General features: G+C 44.3%; 1 protein-coding gene across 3 annotated transcripts in view; it reads left to right on the top strand.

The window, feature by feature from the left end:
- The window catches only part of LOC135908806 (putative phospholipase B-like 2), a 228926-nt gene extending 207037 nt beyond the window's left edge, over positions 1–21889 (top strand). For 2 of the 3 annotated variants that reach the window (XM_065440638.1, XM_065440636.1), the window contains one exon: positions 2256–4504. In XM_065440638.1, coding sequence (XP_065296710.1) covers positions 2256–2456 — 201 coding nt within the window. In that variant the 3' untranslated portion in view covers positions 2457–4504. Of the gene's footprint in view, positions 1–2255; positions 4505–21630 lie in introns of those variants that run through there. The other variant, XM_065440637.1, reaches the window with a different exon arrangement.
- Positions 21890–22685: the final 796 nt, after the last annotated feature.

The raw sequence follows: 22685 nt of genomic DNA on the forward strand, positions 1-22685 counted from the left end.
ACTTTGATACGCCAGTAGTTCAAGTTAATACATCTTTCAGGTAGGTGATCTATCTGTAGCATGTGTAAAAAGATTATCACTGAGCGCACTCTATGTTACCTGGATGTGCACTCGAGGGAGTACACAGCCAGGTAACATAGAGTGCCCTCAGGTAACATAGTGCTCACACACACATAATTTATTTATATATATATATATTTAAGCCAGATATATAAATTCAGTAGATTATTTCCCAAACTGGAGGCGAAGCGGAGCATCTGAAAGACGCCTGCTATGAGAACCGCCTTAAACACTCAATCAACTATATTTGATAGCCAAGCTGGCGCAAAACTTTCATGAAATTCTTGCATATTAGGTTAAATACTGCAGATTTCTGCATATGACTTGCTACTGGAGAATAGCAGGTTGAAAAAGTAAGAAATACTTTACATATTAAGAGAATGCATGGCATAAATCATTATATACACCATCCTATTTCATGGCATGGTCGATTTTCCGCACAATATAGCCACAATTAGTGCCGGTCGGCATGTCTAGTGCGAGGGGTGCAAGCAGTCCCTTTTCCTTGAATCTGACAGTGACTAACATACAGTACAGATAGCTCTAACTGTACTATTCGCAAAAGATGCTTACAGCGCACATTCTGTTACCTACATGTGCACTGAAGTGCACATGTAGGTAACATATAAAGAGTGCATGCACCATATATAGATTAATGCTCTATGTTACCTACGTGTGCACTGAAGTGCACACCTAGGTAACATCCCGCCGTAAACACAAAGGGCACATACTACAATAATTATAATAAGGGTTGTTTTCTTGGGGCAAAGGAAAGGATAAGTCAAGATTTAGTACTTAAAATGACTCTGCAGAGTGTATCAACGGCTGTCACAAAGTACAGATATATCTATCTGCCTTTATTATATGTACAGACAGTTGCTATGTGCACTCTATGTCACCTACATGTGCACTCAAGTGTACCCTCAGGTAACACACAGTACGCACCCAGTTAACATCCTGCGGTAAACATAAAGGACACATCCTAGAGGCATAATAAAGGTCACTTCCTCGAGGTATACGTTAGGATGAGTATACATGTGGTACACATAAGTTGGCGTCCCGGAGGTCACCCAAAGGACAAGGAATCATAAAGGTCACATAGGGCACAAGAAGGAAACATAAAGGAAACATAAAGGCAATGACCATTTTCATAGGGGAAATATACACCCCAACGGGTGCAACTGTTTTAAGAGTGTATGTAGGCCAGTATACTTTCTAAAAAAATGTTTACACGCTTTGGAGCTTATCTTGTCCTCAAACAATGTTCTTCATGGCCTTGCTTGCGTTTCCTCTCTTGAAAACTCGGCGCTCGCTACTTTCCTGTCAAGAATGCTCTAAGCTTATAAAGCGCCACCCGTTCGTGATTAGGAAGTACCGGGCTTGCAGCGCTAAAGCAACGAAATGCGGACAAGACAGATAACGATTATTGTTGTGGGTTGTATACGGTTGTGTGGGAGAAACCCCAGGTCTGATGTGTTTATTCTTGTTCCCTAGCTGGAGCCTTTGTCGGCATTGAGGATGATGAAGTAGGCCCGACCGGTGTTTGTCCTCCACGACAAGTACCAGCGAACATTGTTTAACTGCGCGAGCAAACGAACCACAAAAACAGCGAGGGACAAGGACGGGCGCAGACTTGCAGCTAAAGTTTATTCCACAAGGTACACATATAAGTACACATCCGACATACACCACTGCGCGAGCGCGAAAAAAGGCAAGGTAAAAGAAAAGTAAAACCTTGTAAAAGCGAAACGCGACCTACCTACGCTCGTCAATAAACCTCATCTCACTGTTATGTAAATAAACTGAGGTATCACTGACACATTGATGCCTCAGTTTATTTACATAACAGTGAGATGAGGTTTATTGACGAGCGTAGGTAGGTCGCGTTTCGCTTTTACGAGGTTTTACTTTTCTTTTACCTTGCCTTTTTTCGCGCACGCGCAGTGGTGTATGTCGGGTTTGTACTTATATGTGTACCTTGTGGAATAAACTTTAGTTGCAAGTCAGCGCCCGTCCTTGTCCCTCGCTGTCTTTGTGGTTCGTTTGCTCGCGCAGTTAAACAATGTTCGCTAATATCTACCAACTCGCCCAGCAACAAGTTCTACTAGACAAGTACCATAAGCTCAAATACAGAAAGAGAAATACCGTAGCGTCCAGGAATGATCTGTGAACTACAGCACCGTTTCTCTTTGCAGATTACCAACAGTGGCCTGTTCGAGTCCCTGGAGTTCGAGGCCGCGAGCGGACCGACCGCGCAGGGCGTGCCGCCGTTCAGCTGGCACCGCAGCCCGTTCCGCGCAGTGGCTGCGCACTATGGCCAGCCGGACACGTGGCGATTCGGATTCGTGCGACACCACTGGGGTCACTGCTCGATCCCAAATGATTGGCTTTTCTAAGGCCAGCCTTACCGCGTCTACACAGCGCAGATATGAAGCAGTCGTCTCATTCGGTGGCGAATGTTTTCAGCACCGCCAATGGTATGGCGCCCTGTCGGTACGCTGACCAACGAATGACCCCGTGCAGAAGCTCAGAAGGAGTTACGGTGCCCAACATTTCAAGCGGCGACGCCAAATGGCACCTTCCCGCTCGTCGTGCGACTTAATTAGAACGCTTACACAATTTTAGCATGCACACTCGCAGTGTTGTCTATTGCGATTGTGTCGAAAAGCATCGCAAACGTCGTTTGAATTCATTCTTGTTATGTAAAGAAAAATCACAGAAGGATCCATATTTCAAAACTTAATCACTTCCTTCGAAGCTTACCAAAGTGAAATTACAACCGAAGAGTACTGACCGCATGCAGGACATCCGGATTTGGAAAATGCGGAGAACATCGTCTGCGTTGTGATCTCGGCATGTCGGACTGACGTCAATTCATTTGGCTGCTCAAAAAATTAATTTATACTGACGCTGTTGCTGCTGGGTACCACATAAAGTGCCAAGCAAGTTTTCAACCTTAAAAAGAGATTGCGTTGTTTTATAATACGTCGACCCCAAGCACTGCGAAAGAGTAACGAACGGAAAAATTGGCAAAAAGTTCCTTTCTTTGTGGAATCACAAAGCTTTTTCTTCCACAATAGGGAAATATTTTAAAGCACGGACTGGTGGACTAGTTGATATCACAATATTTACACAGTATCGCAGGAGCACATGGCGCTGTGTCCCATCTTTTTCTTTCGTCTTCCATGTGCTTCTGCGCTACTTCGTAAATAATGGGAAATTTCCAACAATTTGGCCACGCTCCTAGCACCTATACATGTGTGGCCCGAACGAGCACTTGCATCTTCAGTTATAGAGGAAATCGTAGGGGAAATTTAAATGACCGGAATAAAACTGCAAAATATTTCATTTCTGTACTGTAATTTTCTAGAAATGTGTCATCGGTGATGTCTTAAACGCGCCCGCGCAACACTGAGGGCGACTGTATTCTAAATGTGAGGAAAGCCGAACTTCTTTTCAGAAAAAGCTGCCATAGACGGCGTTCAAATTTCCAAATGGAAGAGCGTTTCCTTCTTGGCATTCGACAATTGTATGAGTCAATCATTATAACCAAATTTACCCTCGGACAAAGCTTTTTTTCTTTTTAAGTTTTGTTTCTCGGCTTCTTAGCGTAGGTCGCGTGAGATTTTCTCCTTTCTAACCATCGCTGCTTCAGTGGAGAGTCACTATAGCCAGAAATCTCGTTTCACCCAGGAAAAGTTAATACGACTCCTCTGTCAGGCTACTGTGATGCGCGAAACATAGCACAACAATCTGATAGACCACGACTAAGAAGCAACATTAGAGATGTTTTAGAACAGGGGCGCCAAGAGCTTTGTGTTTGTTAGCACTGGGGCACGCAGGAGTGAATACTTCTAGAGTAAAGTTCTGGGTTGGCGGATAGCGTCTTGCGCATGCAGTGACACTATGGCATCAATTAAAAGCTAGCATAAATAAATATATAAAATGTACCATTTCATGATAATAATGGTAATTTTGACATTCCTGTATCCGCAGTTACTTGCAATTTAGAGGTTATTCTATTAGCAGCAAGCAATTAGTTGTGCGTAATTTGGGTAGCCAACTGTACGTTCCTTCATCAGCCAAGTTACACCGTGTTGGGCACACGAGCCATGAAATCGACAATCGGATTCAGAATCAGAAGTGTCTAATGAATAATTCTTCACAACACACGCTAGCTCAAAAACATTGATAACCGCAGTCAGTTCTCCTACCTTGCGAACTTTGAGCGATACCACGAGTCGAGCCCAGTTTGGTGCAAAGTTAGAGCTAGTGGTGTGCGCCGAGACGTCCACGCGCTGCGCTGCCGACTGTTCTCGCTGCGCCGTCGCCACCGAAGCAAAACTGATCAGCGCGCCGCTGCCGCTCTTGCTCAGCGAGATCAGCGCACCATTTTAATATGAATAAATATTTTTTTGAAATAAATCCAGCTTCGTTTGAGATATTGTGTTTTCGTGTTTGATTTTCTTCCCCTGTCTTCAGCATAGAATCATGCCAAAGAGGGAGGCGAGCAACGAAGCACCACATTACAAACGAAAGCAACCCTGCTCTCCGCGCGTCTTGCCGTGCGTCTCGTGAACAATAGGCGCCAACATCGGATTCCGAACCTTCTACTTCAAAAGCGCAATATGGCGCAACGAGAAGAAAGAGCGGACTCGGAACGTCGGAACCACGGCTTGAGAGTCGTGGACACTGTGGTCATGGGTAGAATAAGAGAGATGTCTGAAAACGCCATCAATGCGAGAGATGAAATTTGTAGCGAGGTGGAAACTTCTGGCCCCAGTGTGCTTAAGGTGCCAGTAGGAAGTTTTCGCATTAATCTGTTGCGTTCAAAGGTGAAGTCTGGTTTGTTTGGCAACATTTTGTACACTTAGCGTACCTCACTGGCGAAAGCACAAGATAATTGGAAGGCACTGCTACGTCTTCGAGAGCAGCTTGACGACCAAGTCATCAAAGGAGGACGACTCAAAGGCTTTTAAATCGTGGGTTGAGCGCTTTTGGTTCTTTATGGAGCTAAACTGTCTGCTCTTAACCGTTTTGTCATTTCATTGTGAGAATTTAAATATTTCCCTAGTTTTTTTTCGCAGCTGCAAGGTAAAACCCCATGCGTGCCCAGTAAGCACGCTGAACATGCAGAGACTCTCGATGGAAGTTCACAAACGGCAATACCATTGCAAGAAGGGGGCAGTCGCGATGGTCAAGGATTATTTCCGAATGTTTCCCAGGTGCAATACGACAACGTCATCAAGAAAGGGCTCGCTCGCCAGAGACCTTGTCCTTTTGAGCACCAGGGACCTACTGCCTTTTTAGGATGCTGAATGGCGAAGGATTCAAGGTGGACGACGACTATAACGCTGTCTGCATTCGCATTTGCTCTATGATATTATTATAGAAGTAAACAAATAGCCGCTTCTGTAGGACTTCGTCATAAAATACAAAGTGATTAGAGAGCTCCAAGAGCTCCCTGATCGAACGAGCTTGTGGAGGTCAGCCCTGGATGATGTGTACCGTGTCATTCACAGACAGTTGAACATGGTGGCTCAGAGGCCGAGGTTCTGTGCCGTCACGTACGATCTGTGGACTGACAGCTAAATGCGGCGAGCCTACATCATGTTCACTTGTCACCATGTTGATGGTATGCTTGGCATGTTGTTTTCAGATTCCTGATATCAATAAGCGCGTGCATCAACCCCTGTATTAACTTGTTGCACGTGCTTCCAAAATACTTTTCGATAGTTTTCATTTAGCTTGAACTTACGTATGCTTTCACACAACAAGACAAAGAAAAACCAACACATGTTTCGTTCTTCCTTCTATCTTGAAAAATATATCATGAAGCCATTAAATCATAGCATTATACTAGGCTGGTGTAGTGAACACTGAAATGTGTTTAATTTTTGGAGGAGAGGAGAGATTTGTAGGCGGAGAGTGATAAAAATGAAAACAGAATAATGTATGTAAGAATCCTGTTTCAGATAACTTTCATTTTTTTCTGACCACGCTGTTCACACTGTAATGATTGCTGTTATTTCAGGGAACTTCGAGCTCTTATCATTCACTCTGAGTACGAGACACATGACCGAGAGATACAGGTGCTGCCATCATGAATGAGTTTCAAAGGTTCCTCGAAGAATTCAGCATGGCGGGAAAGGAAGTGTGTGCGGTAAGGAAGTGTGTGCGGAAGTGTGTGCGGAAAGGAAGTGTGTGCAATACTGCCTGTGTGCATGAAGCACACAGGCAGTATTGCGCATACGGAACATCATGCACCTGTACATTCAGCATGGTCTACACACCCTGGTCATCAAGGATGGATTTCGATGAGTCCCAAAATTCAACAGTTTGCTAGACCAATGCTGTGACATCGTGAAGACTGTGCACTCCTGGCCTCCGAACTGGAGGAGATCGCGGACTCAGAACTGAATGCGACTGTACAGTCGTCGGTCAGTACAGCCGAAGTGCTTGAACATGACAAAAATGACCCTGTACGTGATGAAAGCTGTCAAAACAGTGGCCGCGCATACAATGTCGCTCCTGTAGAACGGGTAGGGGCAGTCACACTTAAACCGAACACACCGACCAGGTGGCATAGCACATAATCAATGTCTGAGAGCATCGTGGCCAATGAGGCTACGCTCAGGAAGTTGTTGGTTCGGCTAGGGCGCCCGTTCCCTGGTGCGGAGGACTTTTGTCTTATTGAAGGGATCGTGCAATTCCTGAGCCAGTTTGAATGCGCGGTGGATCTGCGTTCACAGAAAAAACCGAGCACGTTTATTATGCTTATCCTTATTCGGAGCGAGCTGCTCGCTTCACTGCAAGGCGACATTCCCGGAAGTAGCGTAGTGCAAGAAATCAAAAGAGAGATGCTAAAAAGATTTCAGCGTAGGTTTCCTCTGACTGGTGGCATGGCCACAGCATCGTTTCTCGATGCTAGATTTAAAAATCTAAAAGCTGTTGAAGAGTATGTGTCAAAGGGGTACATCAAAACTTGAGCTTGAAGCAGGCGCATTGCTATATCAGGGAACGCGATGTTACAAAGCCAATTGAATGTTACACGTGCACTAACAACGCTTTGACGTCCTTAGCAGGACGTCATTCCAATGCGCCACAGCAATGGACCAGCGAAATCAATGCGGAGTGTCCTGCACCTATAAGTAAAGCTTTCGCGCAAGTAAACGCCGTGTTAAAATTTTGGAAGGGGGGCTAAGAACGATCTATCATGGTTCTCACGGCTAGTTGAAAAAATTATGTGTATTCCGGCCACGAGCACCTCGAACGAGCGAGTGTTCTGGGTGGTTGGTCTTGCCCTTCGACCTCGAAAAGCCAATTTTCACCCGCTCACGGTAGATAAACTCTTGTTTATTCGGGGTAACTACAGCGTTTGCGAATTTTGCGGTTCAACGAAATTGTTTTATCCCAGTTTTGCCAGTTCGTTCGTTTCCTAAATAAAAATATTTCTACACGTGTACGGCATGGTGCTGTTTGTAACATTCATATGAAAATTTGAATACAACTGAGAGTGATCACTGCACTTTACTATAAAGCAATTTCGACGTGCTGACTAAAAAGCCATTCTTTACTGTTTCCAGAAATAATTTCGCATCCGAGAAATGCTTCCATTTCCACTAATCCGCAATGCGTTCATTCAACCTGGTGATGAAGAGTTAAGAAATTGAGCAATGTGTTTTCTACCGCATCGTAACATAGCTCGGCTGACGAAATGTTCGCGTGCTGCAAAAAAAAAAAAAATATTTTGAATTTTTTTCGACCGGTAAAAAAGGCCATTTTAAGAAAAGTTTGTTAAGCGAAGGGTGACTAATAGTCAGAGTAAGTGATTTCAATTATTACCCAGTCGGGAATGTGTGTTATAACTTCTGCTGATTGGTTGACAGCATAAGGCCTGAACTCGGCAAAAGTTGGTCATAGAAGAGATCTAATACTTTTTTACCTATAACATATTGTTTAAATAATCTTATACGGTCATTTCACGCCAACTGTCCCAACCATGGTGCTCAAAGAAAGTCATTTTTCTCCCAAAATTCCAAAATATTACACGTATATAAGCACTAGCTGAACAGTATTTTCCCTAAATATTTTGAGCGGGAAAAATTTGGGCCACATGACGGACATTTCAATTTCGAAATATGGTAGAAAACCAGGTGCAAAAAAACTAATTTGCGAGAAATTGTCCGTTTTGCGCATTTTCTTAGAATTCGCGTTTTTACGTTGTCTGAACATTCTTGTTTCATTATAAAACAGTTTTATAAAATAACTTGATGCTTTCTAATCTTAGCACCACCTGCTAAGTCGGCTGCAGTAACATATCACCCTAAACAACTCGCTCATCGAACAATCAGCCGACTATATCTTGACGATACGCCTATGAACTGGGTGCGACAACACCGTTATCTGGGGTTAATTGTAGATGATCGCATCTCTTGGCGTTCTGCTGTTAAATCTGTACGACGCAAGTCGCGCTCCCTCCTTAAGTACGTGGCCGCCTTGACTGCTAGAGATGCTGGCTGCGACTAAACAACGGCTCTCCAGGTGTACCAGTCATCCGTACTCTCAGGCATAATGTACGCATTACCAGTTTTAAACATACCACCTAGTTTGATGGCCCAACTGGAGCGAGATCATCGCGTTGCCCTTCGGCTAATGCTTGGATTACCTCGTGAGGCGCAATATATTGCATTACTCACTGAAGCGCATCAGTTACCCCTGAGGCTGCAAGCTGACCACATAGCTCTGTATCATTTTGAGCGTCTGCACCGCGCATCGAATGGTCAGTCGCTCCGTGATCGTCTCATTCACCGCCCGTTATCTCGCGTGGGAAAAATGGCGGCATTATTTATGAATATCACTACCATTTCTGAACATGCTGCTTCAGATACGTCTCCGCCTCCAAAAGATATCACGAAACACGTATTCCCCATTTACCTCACAATCCCTGACATGCACAAAAAGTCTGATATGCCTGTTTCGGCAATATTAGAATTGGCTCAGTCTCATATGTTCGAAAACTTTCCGATTATCTTCTAGTATTCACAGATGCATCTGTACACAGCGACGGTCAAGGCGCATCTGCAGCTTTTTTCTGCCCTTCAACTCAAGTACGGCGTATCTTTCAAATACCTCATCCAACTTGCTCAACAACTGTGAGCTAGCAGCGATTAATGTTGCACTGAAATACCTGCAAGATGAGTTAACTACACCGAAGGTTGCCATCTTCACGGACTCCCGTGCTGCCCTTAGCAAGTTACAACGCAGGGAGATTGATTGTTCCCTTGTGCTCAACATTACTGACTCTACGAGCAAAATTCCATCACGTGGAGTATCTCTCGTTGCTCAATGGATGGAATGAATGGAATGAAGAGGAATGAATGAATGGAATGAAGAGGCTGATCGGCTTGCTTCAACTTGCGCTCATAACAACTGTGACTGCCCAGAAATTTTGGGCAAGCTTGATGACGCTCGTCTGCTGATTCGTCGCCACCTACTCAAGCAGCATCCAGACCAGCGCGTCGCAAATGGAACATTCCAGCTCCGTGTTCATGGTGGAGGCTTGCCTCGTCGCGCTAGAGCACAACTACTCGAGTTGAGGGTTAGTTGCGTGAACGTACACGAACGTTAATACAGACAAGGACGTGCGGCAAGTCCATTGTGTACATCTTGTGGCTCCTGCGAGACACTTGAGCACCTTATATTTGAGTGTCCTGCTTTCAGTGCTCAGTGCATGTCGCTAGTGAGAAACTATCATCTCCTTGGCCTGCGGTGTGCGACACTCGAGGAATGTTTATACCCCAGTGGTTGTGCATCTAAACGTGATCAGGCCCATCGCGCCTTACTTACCTTTCTAGAGTTAACCAACTTCGGTTCACGTTTGTAGCATGAACATTGAACATTCGGTAGTAGCGTGACCTTCAGTGACCGGCCCTACTGTGTGCGATCTGTGCTGTGTTCTACTTTAGTCTTTAGATTTGTCCTGTTGCTCTTCCGTTCCTCTTTCCTATCTTCAATTTCTGTGTTGCTGTCACCTCCCTTCAGAAGAGTAGGCAGGCGTTGTGCCCCTTCCGGTGACAGTTGCCAGCCTGCTCTTCGATTTCCCTTTCCTGTTAACTGTGCATATGTGTTCAAAACAATTTTTTTATTTATATACAGCATACTGCAGACCCTAACTGGGTCCTAGCAGGAGGGGTAATACAAAAAGGACGACAATAACAACTGCAAAAAGCAAAGCAAATTACATTGCAGTAATGAGAATATATAAACAATAGTAGGAACAGAAAACAATAACTCTACAACTCTCAATAAGTAATTTTGTCCAAGGCATCAATACTGGTTAGTGGATCAGTCGGGATTGAATTCCATTGAGTGATTGTGCGCCGAAAGAAAGAGTATAATAATAATAATAATAATAATAATAATAATAATAATAATAATAATAATAATAATAATAATAATAATAATAATAATAATAATAATAATAATAATAATAATAATAATAATAATAATAATAATAACAATAATAATAATAATAATAATAATAATAATAATAATAATAATAATAATAATAATAGATGAAAATGCGCAAATTACAGCGCTTAAGAAATTTTTTCACAAAAAGTGGTCAAGGCAGAAAACCTCACAATAATTTTAGAGAACTTTCTTTAAAACGTACTATTATGCAAAATTTTATTTTAGCCTATGTGCTGCGCCAAGAGTAAAATAACAACTTTAATTTGACAAAAACGCTATTTTTGCCTATGTTCAGAGCGAGAGAGAAGGACGAAAGGGGAAAGGAAGGGAGGTTAACCAGAAGGGAGGATCCGGTTTGCTACCCTACGCTAGGGAGAGAGGGAGGGGAGGTGAAGTGATGGAAAAGCAGAGATAAAGAAAGAAAGGAGCATAGACATACAATCACAGTCGGTCACTGTCGCCGCATACTGTCACCGCACAGCACAGTAGCACTCGCAGCACTATAAACATCTGTTAAGGCTACAGCCTCTTGTCCAATTCTGTTGCCCTTAAAAACTGCAACAGTGCCCTCGTCGCCTTCTGCTGCGATGGCTTGTGACGGCGGCATATTAACATAAGTTCCTCTGTTAGAGGTCTTCGGTCCAAGCGCGCTATCGCGATTGCGAGTGATCGCCTCTCTCAATTATAGCGAGGACAGTCACAGAGAAGGTGTTGAAGAGTGTCCTCGTTACCACAGTCATCACACAGGGCATCGTTGGCCCATCCGATTAGGAAACCAAAACACTTGGTGAAGTCCACCCCTAGCCCCTAGTTTGACTGTGCGGCGTTGGGCACCCAAATTCAATGGCACCTGAATTAGCGGCCGAACCCTCGACCTTTGGTTGGTTGAAGTCAAACCCACGGCCTTTGGTGATAACTAGGGCCAAGGTAATGAACCTACAGTTAAGGTCGTCAAACGTCTCGATACGGCGATGAGAATTCGTTGGACATTTCGTTCAAGGCTGCCCTTTTATCAAAGCGTCGGTCTCGGTTTCCAACACTACTGCGCGCTTGCGCCAAATACGGTGTTGAAGGTGCATAGGAGGCGGAGTCCAGCAGACCGATGCGACGTCATAGGCGGTATTTCCAGACCGATTCAACAATTGTGATTGACCGAGATAGAGTCATCAGATTCACCACTCTATTTTCCTACGGAAGACGACAGTATTACAAGCTGCGACCTTGGGTGTAGTGGTAGGATTTCGTGTCCTCATGGGCACTTAGACATAAGGCATGCTTATACATTGGGTGGGCTTTCGTATCTAGTGCCAGTGTAACTAATGTAAAACAAACCCTTTTCCATCACTGCTACTACCGGACATACTCATCATTGTGCCTGAAGGATTCGCAGCCTAAACGCTACGCCGAGCCGCAACATCATAGTTAGTATCAACACTCGAACCCTTTGATTGGAGCCGAAACCACGTAAAGTGCAATTAATTAAGACATTGTTAATAAAGGCAGAAGTAATTAACATATAGTTATTTTGGCACTCGTACCCTTGACTTTTGGTGGTAGTCCAACCCACTTGGAAATATAGGCCAACCGTAAGTAAATGTGATTTCCATTGACATCGTGAAGATCGAGAGTCGAACCCACGAACTATGGTTGCAGTCTAACCTACGGCGTTTGCTGTTAATTAACGCGAAAATGAGCATTGCACTCGAACCCAGGACCCAACATGAAGATATGGGTAAGCCGGTCATATCTTTAATTTGGATTCCGATTGACATCATTACTGCTTTTGGTGTTTATTACAGCGAAGTTAAATAAAGCACAGATAATTAAGATAGAGATAAACAAGACGCTCAAACACACGATCTTCGGTGGCACTCGGGCCCATGAGCGTTGGTGTTAATTAGGGTGAAGTTATTTAGGCCAAACTATAATAAAGTAGAGTAAGTAACCCACTCGAACCCACAACTTTTGTAGGGAGTTGAACCCATGAACTTTAGTGTTGCTTAAGGGGAGGTTTTTAAGGCACAGACAGTTAAAATAGAGTTGATTACCGCACTCAAACCCACGACCTTGGTGTTATTTGAGGCGATGTAGGCTAAGGCACTGTTAATAAGAATTGGGTTAATTAAGGCACTCGAACCCATGACCTTTGGTATTAGATAAGACGACGGTTTTAAGGCACAGTTGTTTATTTATTTTATTTCCAGAGTAACCCTAAACGCCCTCGGATAGGTTATTACACAGAGGGTGAAGCTAATACAATACGTGAGCACAACAATTAGTAAAGTTATTTTACCGAAATCGTAACGCTATTGTAAACACTGTGGATTATTGAACAATGAAAATTACGAAGAAGATTTACAAGGAAAAGCATACTACAAGCACAACACAAAATACGCGAGAGAAATGATACATGCACTTTGAATTCCAGTTACACTACATAGAAAAATTTGCACAGAGCATGTACAGGGTGTCTCAGTTATCATGAAGCTAGATTAAAAAATATTGAAATGCCACGTAGCTGAAAAAAACAACGTAATGTTTTTTTTTTGCCGTGTTCAGTTCATGGAATCGCCCAAGCTCATCGACTACGACGTCAAGTTGTAGAAAATCAAGGAAAATGGGTTTACTTAGCTTTGTTACACAGCTCCAGTGCGGAAGTTCACTCCATGCAGGAGCAAGTTAACATATCAGTTCACATTAACATCCTCTATCTCACTCTCAAAAAGTATCTGCTTCTCATCGCGTCGTCTTTCCTAGGAGAGTCGAGTAGGGAATCTCAAGTCTGTCCAGCAGCAAATCAGCATCGTCGACTCCATTGCGATACCACACCCAGGCTATCCATAAACTGCAATAGCTCCGCGTCGAAGAAACTGGTTTGGAATTTGTGGCAAAAGATATCTGCCGGCGACACCTGATTCGTTCGTCATTGCCAACCCCATTCTTCGCTCAGTCTGGTGGGTGAAGGGCGGGCGGAGAGTCTTTCATGGAATCCTGCAGCAGCCGGCTTTCATGCTGTCTTCACGGCTGGATAAGTGCCGAGAGATGGGTGTTGAGTTGACTCATCTAATTTACTGCGCTTATCCATTCGTTGGCGGGGTCCCTCTCGTTCATCCTTTTCTCCGGTTTACACGTAAATGAGGGGGGGGGGTGCTAATACTCATTGTCGAAGCCAAGTTGACGGCTGGTTAGGAGGTGCGGTGGTTTGACACTTGGCAAATGTTAGCCTACAAATAATTTGTTAGGTCAAAACTAGAATTTGCATCCCCTATTTGGAATCCTCATTAAGCATACCTAATTAATGATCTTGAATCTGTACAACATCGCAGCGCTTGTTTCATCCACTCGTCATATTCCTTTGATATCAGCGTTTCCTCCTTAAAAACTGCATCCGCATTATCCCCTTCATCGCTCCGTCGTCGCATTGCCAGCCTATCTTTATTTCAGAAATTCTTTCATAGCCCTATGCGCATCGCACCTTATATCCTTCCTCCTACACGCATATATCACCACACCAGCCATCAGCTACAGGTTTCCTGTCCATGCTCACGCTCTGTCACGTTTTCAAATTCTTTTTTTCTTCGCACAGCTGTAGACTGGAACGGCCTTCCTAACGACGTTGCTGTCACTATGTGCCCATCGAAGTTTAACGGAAATGTAAAAAAAAAACTTCCTGTTATTGTGACTGTGTATTTGTATTCTTGCCACGCATTATGTAACGCTCCACTTATTCGGGCCTTTAAGCTAATAAAATGAAATGGTCAGTTAACTTCCTTGTTAGTGCTTAGACGTAACAGCCGCCGCTTGAAGATAGGTTATTATTCGCAACCCGCGAAAAATCCTGCCTTTCCCCCCCTCTCTGGATCTGCCTGTTCGTTTCTTCATTTTGGATTATGTACCAGTAACACGTGTTTCAAAGACCTAAACATTCTGTCTTTCCACCTGGTCACTTGGTCGCTTGACACTTCAATATAGGAACGACTCAACTCCCATACGCATCTTGCAAAATGCACTGCTTGATTTTCGGGCTGTGTAATCTGTAAAATTATGTTGCAGGATACTCTGGCTACCTTCCCTCCCACTTCTGTAGTAGCAACATGACAACGGGATGCTGTAAACGATATACATGCTAGATTTGACAAACTTGTTTTTATGCCTGAGCTCATAACGGCCGCAGCTGACCGCGGTATGTTTAACCTTCCTACAAGAATATATAAGTTTAAACAGTGCTACGAAAACAACGTTCATATTTGTCATCAAACAATGAACAATGAAGAATGAAGAGCTGCTTTTGTGAGTCAGGCTACTACTCGTAAGGTTATTTGGACAGAAGTAGGTCACCTCGTCAGACGACCTAGAGCTATCGAAATTTAACGGCATTCCCGTGCATTCTTTGATATTATAAACTTGGCGCCTAACTGTTGACTCGTCGCACTGCAGTGGGTTCTTGTATTCACTAGAACATTTGCGTTCTCGAAGTCGGTGTAGTTTTTGATCGTTACTTCTAGTACGTCGCACACACAGGCCCTTTTACGCGCTGTTTTTATTATATATTGGGTTCGTCGCGACGATACTCTTCCAGCGTAGTCGTAGGTAGAGGAGGATCTTCTGTACTGCCGCAAATAGGAACCGCAGTTCCAGCAGCTGCGCATTTCAATTGTGCGGATGAAGAATAACTTTGCGTCAGGTGTTCAGCCAGCGTAAGGCAGGCGCAGCAGCTCAAGGTGTCTACCTGTTTTTAGCGAACAAAATGACCGTACATATATGCGCGAAGTTTCGGCTAGGTAATCGGCGCTGTGGCGTGCTACTTTGCCTTGATGTGGACGCGGAAAGTTGAATGCGAGCCCTTGTAGTCTCATCTCGAGATATTAGCAACAGCGGTAGAGGTACACCGCTTCGCTACACTGGTATCAAATCGACCAGTAGGCAGGTTCCAAGGCAGGTTCAAATTTTATTTATTTTATTTATTTATTTCATACTGCAGACCTAAAACAGGTCCAAGCAGGGTGGTTAAACATAACAATATTACAAAGCATTATTCAATCAAGTGAGGTGGTAAGATACAACAGTAATGCAATGATTCAATAAATTGAAAAAGGCAACAACGCGTTATTCCAGTCTGTTATAGTTCGGGGAAAAAAGAATACTTGAATACATCCGTCCGTGCAAAATAAGGTGTTAGTGAATTGGGATGATGGTGTCGAGTAAGCCTAGACGTTGTACTGAACAGATACGATGCAGGATTAATTGATAAGTCTCCATTAATAAGCATGGTAAGAAATCGAATTCTTAAGTGTTGCCTTCTCTGCTGAAGGACTTCAATGCCATTATCACGCATTATTCGTGAGGGGGAATCATAGCGAGAAAATTTAGAATATATGAATCGTACGGCTTTTTCCTGTACCCTTTCGAGACATTTAATATTTTGTTTAGTAAACGGGTCCCAAACAACACATGCATATTCAAGTTTAGGTCTAATTATCGAATAATAAGCAAGCAGTTTTACACTAGGTGGGGAATTTTCAAGTTTATGCCGCAAAAAGTATAATTTACGCAAGGCTGAAGAACAGATATTCTCAATGTGTAAATTCCATGATAAGTTGTTAGTAATTGTGACGCCCAAATACTTATATTTTGTTACTTCCTGCAAGGCCAACGAACCTAATTTGTAACTAAAGGTTAGTGGAGCTTTCTGACGAGTGAAGTGAAGAAAGACAGTCTTTTCAGCGTTAAGCCGCATTCCCCATGTTTTGCACCAATCAGTAATGCCAGCTAGAGAAGCATTTAATCAGTTTAATCATTGGTTGAAGTGATTTCCCTAAAAAGCACACAGTCGTCAGCAAACAACCTAATTTGCACGCTGGGATGGATTGAAGTAGTAATATCATTTATATAGAGTAAAAAGAGCAGTGGCCCTAGGACACTTCCTTGAGGAACTCCCGAAGTGACCGGAAGACAGCCACACTGTTGCTGATTAATTTCCACGAACTGGCGGCGATTTGTTAGGTAGTTTGCTATCCATGCGATTAATATTACAGGGAGCTCAAAATGTTTAAGTTTTAGTATTAATTTGTCATGTGGAACTGTATCGAAGGCTTTGCTAAAATCAAGAAATACGGCGTCAATTTGACCATTTTTATCGAGGCATGAGGCGAGTGAATGAATTACGGTGACAAGTTGTGTAACTGTTGAATAGCCTTTTCTAAATCCGTGTTGAAAATTAGACAGTATCGAATGTTTATCTAGAAATTCATTCATCTGATTGGCAATAAGATGTTCAATTAGTTTGCAACATGAGGATGTTAATGATATTGGCTGGTAATTTTCTAACAATGAACAGTCGCCCTTCTTGAATACGGGTACAACTCTGGCTACCCTCCAGTCATCCGGTAATTTTCCAGCAAGCAACGAAGCATGAATTATAATAAGAAGGAACCTTGCAATAGTTTCAGCATAACGTTTCAAAAAAATGCTCGGAAGGTTGTCAGGACCGCAAGAAGATTTAGTTTTTAAGTTAACTAGCATCGAAACTAAGCCAGGGTATGAAATAAAATTAGCTTCGGATGGGTGAAACGTTTTGTCTGTAGGTGAACTGGTTCCAAGTCTGCAAGCTCAGCGCTCCAAATAACACAAAAAAGAAATAACGACAAACGCACAGAACAACGTGTTTGTAGCTGTTTCTCGGTTACGTCATTTAAATTCTTGTCCTTCAGAATCTGAACTGTGCTACACCGAGCGGCCCAAGTTTCTACTCTATTGAACGCCGCCAAATGGTTGTCTTTTATGGAACACATGTCTCTCGGTTCACGTATAGCTCATTTTCCTTCACTCCTTCCGATTTGCGCTAAATGTAGCCAAAAACAGAATAATACATTTCGGACAAAGTAGGCACGTTCGTCACCCATATGACAATCACCACTGTGGAATGTTGAAGCCTCGGAAATATTGGCTACTCTGTGTGCAAGATCCTAGTGATGCAAACAACTTCACTGCGCTGGCGTTTCGCAACTGCTTCGACTACGCGGGTCTGGGCACGTGTATCCGAGTCAACGCTTTGTGCATTTCCAGAAATATTGTTCGAAAATACCTACCACATAGGTTGCGACGCGTCTAACCGAACCACGTGTTGGCGCTGCGGGTGGCTACATTTCATTCAGAACTGGCAGAGACCAGCATCATTTGGCAACGATAGGGGCGAAACGTTCAAGCCTGTGAAATATTCCTTCCCCTGCGCGCAGATTATCTTTTTCTTTCTCTTCTTTATTTTTACGCAGAGTCAACTTTGCCATCAATATTTAAGCATGAAAAGACCGTCTCAGAATTTATCTACTGCAATCGTATGATCTGGTTTGAGCATTACATCGGCAACCCAACAGGCATTAGTTTTTCTTCAATATCTTGCCTTGATCGTATGGCTAGGAACGGAGACACTACATTCACGTGCTGACGTGCCCTGGGCTTGGCTAAGCTGCCTCCGCGTTTGCAATATATGTGCATGACACCGGTCGGGCTCAGGGAAAACATTGTTTAGGCAGATTTCACAGACAGTGGCTCAGTGGACGACACGGCCTTTTTACCCCAGCTTCAGAGGACATGTAAGCGTTTTCTGAGTTTCCAACCCCTTGTCCAAACGCCTCGAGCAGCGTGGATGGTGCTCGTGTAAAAACGGGGTATAGAAATGCATTCAAAGCTGTCCAAACTTTCCGTTTACGGAATAAACCAGGATTAGTGTGCTTCATTATTCCTGAATTATTTCGACAACTCTATGGAGCAGCAGTTTTTAATGTTTCTGACTCAGTGAACTTTTTCGGTGTGGTCGCTATCCGATTTGTTTATTTTCAGCCCAATGACTCGCGGGTGTGTTTAATTGAGATATATTTTTTCTTGCTTCGCACAAGGGGCTTCGTAAAAGCTTGCAACGAAGACATATGCGTGGAGGCGTTTGCTGAAGAGTGGGCTCATTCAGTTATTCTGGACAGGTGATCTATACACCAGAACACCGTGAATTCAAAGCGCGCCGCCATATTGATGAGCGCCGGTCGCGCCATCTATCCCAAGCGCCGCGAAGTATCAGGCTTGGGCTGCCACGCCGGGAGATGCGACCCGGCGCGAAAGCGAAACTTGGGCTTTTTAGTTGGGCGCAAGGCGTGTTTCGTGTTTCTTCTAACCTGTCATTTTCGCTGTCTCGATTCAATCAAACTTCAAGACCTCATGCAAGTCCGCAATAGCCACACTGAGTGCTGTGTAGAATGCAGAAGCGAATACGTCGGGTGAGTACGCTATTACGTTTGTACAAACCGCGCGCTATATGCTAGAACACGTGTGAGGTTTTTGGCACGTAACCTGTGAAGGAATTTACAGCACTGTGTTTGTGTCACATATTGTAAAAGCCCGCAGAACATTGTCCTCTGCACTTCCAGTTTGGTCTTGTTTGTCATGGTCACTACTGGGTTGGCCGCGTTTGACAACCAACTGGCGAGGTCGTTTGGCTGGGCTTACAACCTGCCTGACTAGCAGACGCCTGCCCTTCACCACCTGCACATTGAAAACAAAATAGATGTTATAGTAAGAAGGGCTGTAGTTCTTTCCCATGCCATCACTGTTGCGAAGATATAAGGTCCTCTCAAAATGAAATAGAAAATACACCAGGCCAATTGTATCGTGCAACCACTTAAGAGTACAACATTCAGAACACAAGCCTACAGCACTCGAACAAGCAGCATATGATGCTAAATCTGCACTCATTGGAAAATGAAGTAGTACAATAGTTATAATGTTCAACTACATGTGCAGTCAAAGCCCGTATAACAGGGCGAGCATGACAGTTGCAGGTGTTGTACAGTTGCACAAACCATGACAGGGCACATAAAATTACCATCCCTACTTAAAGCTGCATCATCAGGGACCGCTTTGGTACAAGACAACAACCGCACCTGCATTCCAAGAAATTAGCCCCACCAACTGCAGCTACCTGGCATAAGACCTGTTTCGCTTGTGGGAGGCCATATCGGATTGTTGGCCCGCCCTTAAAAGCGAAAACAGTAAAAAAAAAAAGTACTGGTGAGAACGAGCAAAATTTTGTTACATAAAACAACAATAATTAATCACCTTATTTTCCTCGCCATATGAACGGAAATATTTTGCGCTTTCCCCCGCATAACAGAACAGCCCCCACGCAGTTCAGAGCTCAGGTGGCTCAAATGAATTCGTTACGAATGACACCTGCAACACCAGCTCGTAAAGACAGACGCGCTGCAAGAACACCTTCGGCGACGAGCTATCGTTGCTTACGTTTTTGTGGACGCATACTATGTGACGAGCAGACTTCGGTTTACTTTCATTAGCAATAACGCTCACCAGCAGGGCAACATACCATTGCCTACACTTAATAGTCATGCCGTGCAGCAGCTGCAAGTATCGCTAACCGCAAACTCAACTGTTCCGCTTAACCGTCGGGAGCTCTGCCTGAATGAAAACACGATAAGGCTTGCCTTCTTGTTATAGCCAAGGGGAAGCACCGGCGCGGGATTCTGCTCTGTAGGCTTGTTGTCCAGAAAGTGCTCGGAGCAAACCTGCGTGTTACACATATTACGTTCGTAGGGCGCAAAGTTGAACGTGGCACCAAAATATACACAGATCGAATACTCACTCGTGCATTTTCACTGGGTTAGTAGTTCTTCCTATTCACTGCAGCTATCCACCGGTGGCGCAGCTTGTCATTCTTCGTTGCGGATGGAATCGGTGCAGGCTGAAAACACCGCACCGGCAGCATTCCCTACGTGTGTTGTGCTCTTCGCAAACAGCGCTAAGCAACCTGCTCCTTTTGAGCTGGTTGTTTTGGCATCGAAACACGACGCAATGATGCCCAGATGACTTCTTGTACTTTGGATCCGCATGAACGGGCACATTTCCGCACTTTGAAGTCCTAGAGGTGGCTTCTTGATGGTGGCGTCTTGAGGTGGCGTCTTGATAGCGTCTTGCCATGTCTGCTGGTCGCCCGCGAACACACTTTGGCAGCCCAGTACAAAATGGCGCTGGTCGACCGGGCAATCCGGGTGCGAGAGTATGCGTTTGGTTAGTCTGGGTGCGAGGCTAGCGTGTTCTGGTCTATAGAGTGGGTGTAAGTTTGCGTGTGAGTGGGGATGCTGTGTGGAGGTAAAGTGCGAGAGCCTTACTACGCCAGTAATCGGCACTTCTCCCTTTTTTGCTATGTAACAAGTGCTACTCAGTCTTGCCGACATTCCGAGGTAGAAGTAATTTCTTTGCTGTTTAGCGATACAACGCTCGCTGACGAGTCATATTTTTTTTATCATCGACGAAAGCCCAGCATTGCGAAAGGCCTGCAACACATGCATTCCTTATGTAGCATAAGTCGGCGGACCTGGTCACGCAGATTCATCTCATTCCTTAATGTGCCAGTTACTATGTTTTCAGAAAACTACTGTACATGCCTTCCCTCTGCCGCTCTGCATTTTTCAACATGAATGCAGCTCAATGCGTTAGCGAAACCCATTAGCGAGCGCCGAGTTTTCACGAAAGGAAACGTAAGAAAGGAAGATGACGATTATTGTTGTGGGACAAATATACACCCCAACGGGTGCAACCGTTTTAGGAGTGTATGTAGGCCAGTATACTTTCTAAAAAAATTTACACGCTTTGGAGCTTATCTTGTCCTCAAACAATATTCTTCATGGCCTTGCTTGCGTTTACTCTCTTGAAAACTCGGTGCTCGCTACTTTCCTGTCAAGAATGCTCTAAGCTCATAAAGCGCCACCCGTTCGTGATTAGGAAGTACCAGGCTTGCAGCGTTAAAGCAAGGAAATGTGGACAAGACAGATAACGAATATTGTTGTGTGGCAAGGTACTACAGAAGCGGTGTAATTTTGTTTAAGAGTATAGGGATGTGTGGGAGAAACCCCGCGTCTGATGTGTTTATTCTTGTTCTCTAGCTGGAGCCTTTGTCGGCGTTGAGGTTGATGAAGTAGGCCCGACCGGTGTTTGTCGTCCACGATAAGTTCCATACGCTCAAATACAAATAGAGAAATACCGTAGCGTCCAGGAATGATCTGTGAACTACAGCACCGTTTCTCTTTGCAGATTACCAACAGTGGCCTGTTCCAGTCCCTGGAGTTCGAGGCTGCGAGCGGACCGACCGCGCAGGGCGTGCCGCCGTTCAGCTGGCACCGCAGCCCGTTCCGCGCAGTGGCTGCGCACTATGGCCAGCCGGACACTTGGCGATTCGGATTCGTGCGACACCACTGGGGTCACTGCTCGATCCCAAATGATTGGCCTTTCTAAGGCCAGCCTTACCGCGTCTACACAGCGTAGATATAAAGCAGTCGCCTCATTCGCTGGCAAATGTTTTCAGCACCACCAATGGTATGGTGCCCTCTTCGTACGCTGACCAACGAATGACCCCGCGCAGAAGCTCAGAAGGAGTTACGGTGCCCGAAATTTCAAGCGGCGGCGCCAAATGGCACCTTCCCGCTCGTCGTGCGACTTAATTAGAACGTTTACACAATTTTAGCAGGCACACTCGCAGTGTTGTCTATTGCGATTGTGTCGAAGAGCATCGAAAGCGTCGTTTGAATTCATACTTGTTATGTAAAGAAAAATCACAGAAGGATCCATATTTCAAAACTTAATCACTTCCTTCAAAGTTTACCAAAGTGAAATTACAACCGAGGAGTACTGACCGCATGCAGGACATCCGGATTTGGAAAATGCGGAGAACATCGTCTGCGTTGTGACCTCGGCATGTCGGACTGACATCAATTCATTTGGCTGCTCAAAAAATTAATTTATACTGACGCTGTTGCTGCTGGGTACCACATGAATTGCCAAGCAAGTTTTCACCCTTAAAAAAGATTGCGTCGTTTTATAATACGTCGACCCCAAGCACTGCGAAAGAGTAACAAACGGAAAAAATGACAAAAATTTCCTTTCTTTGTGCAGTCACAAAGCATTTACTTCTACAATATGGAAAAATTTTAAAGGACGGACTGGTGGGCTAGTTGATATGACAATATTTACACAGTATCGCAGAAGCACATGGCGCTGTGTCTCATCTTTTTCTTTCGTCTTCCATGTGCTTCTGCGCTACTTTGTAAATAATGGGAAATTTCCAACAATTTGGCGACGCTCCTAGTACC

Source organism: Dermacentor albipictus, chromosome 1, assembly GCF_038994185.2.
Source record: "Dermacentor albipictus isolate Rhodes 1998 colony chromosome 1, USDA_Dalb.pri_finalv2, whole genome shotgun sequence".
NCBI classification, from domain to species: Eukaryota; Metazoa; Arthropoda; class Arachnida; order Ixodida; family Ixodidae; genus Dermacentor; species Dermacentor albipictus.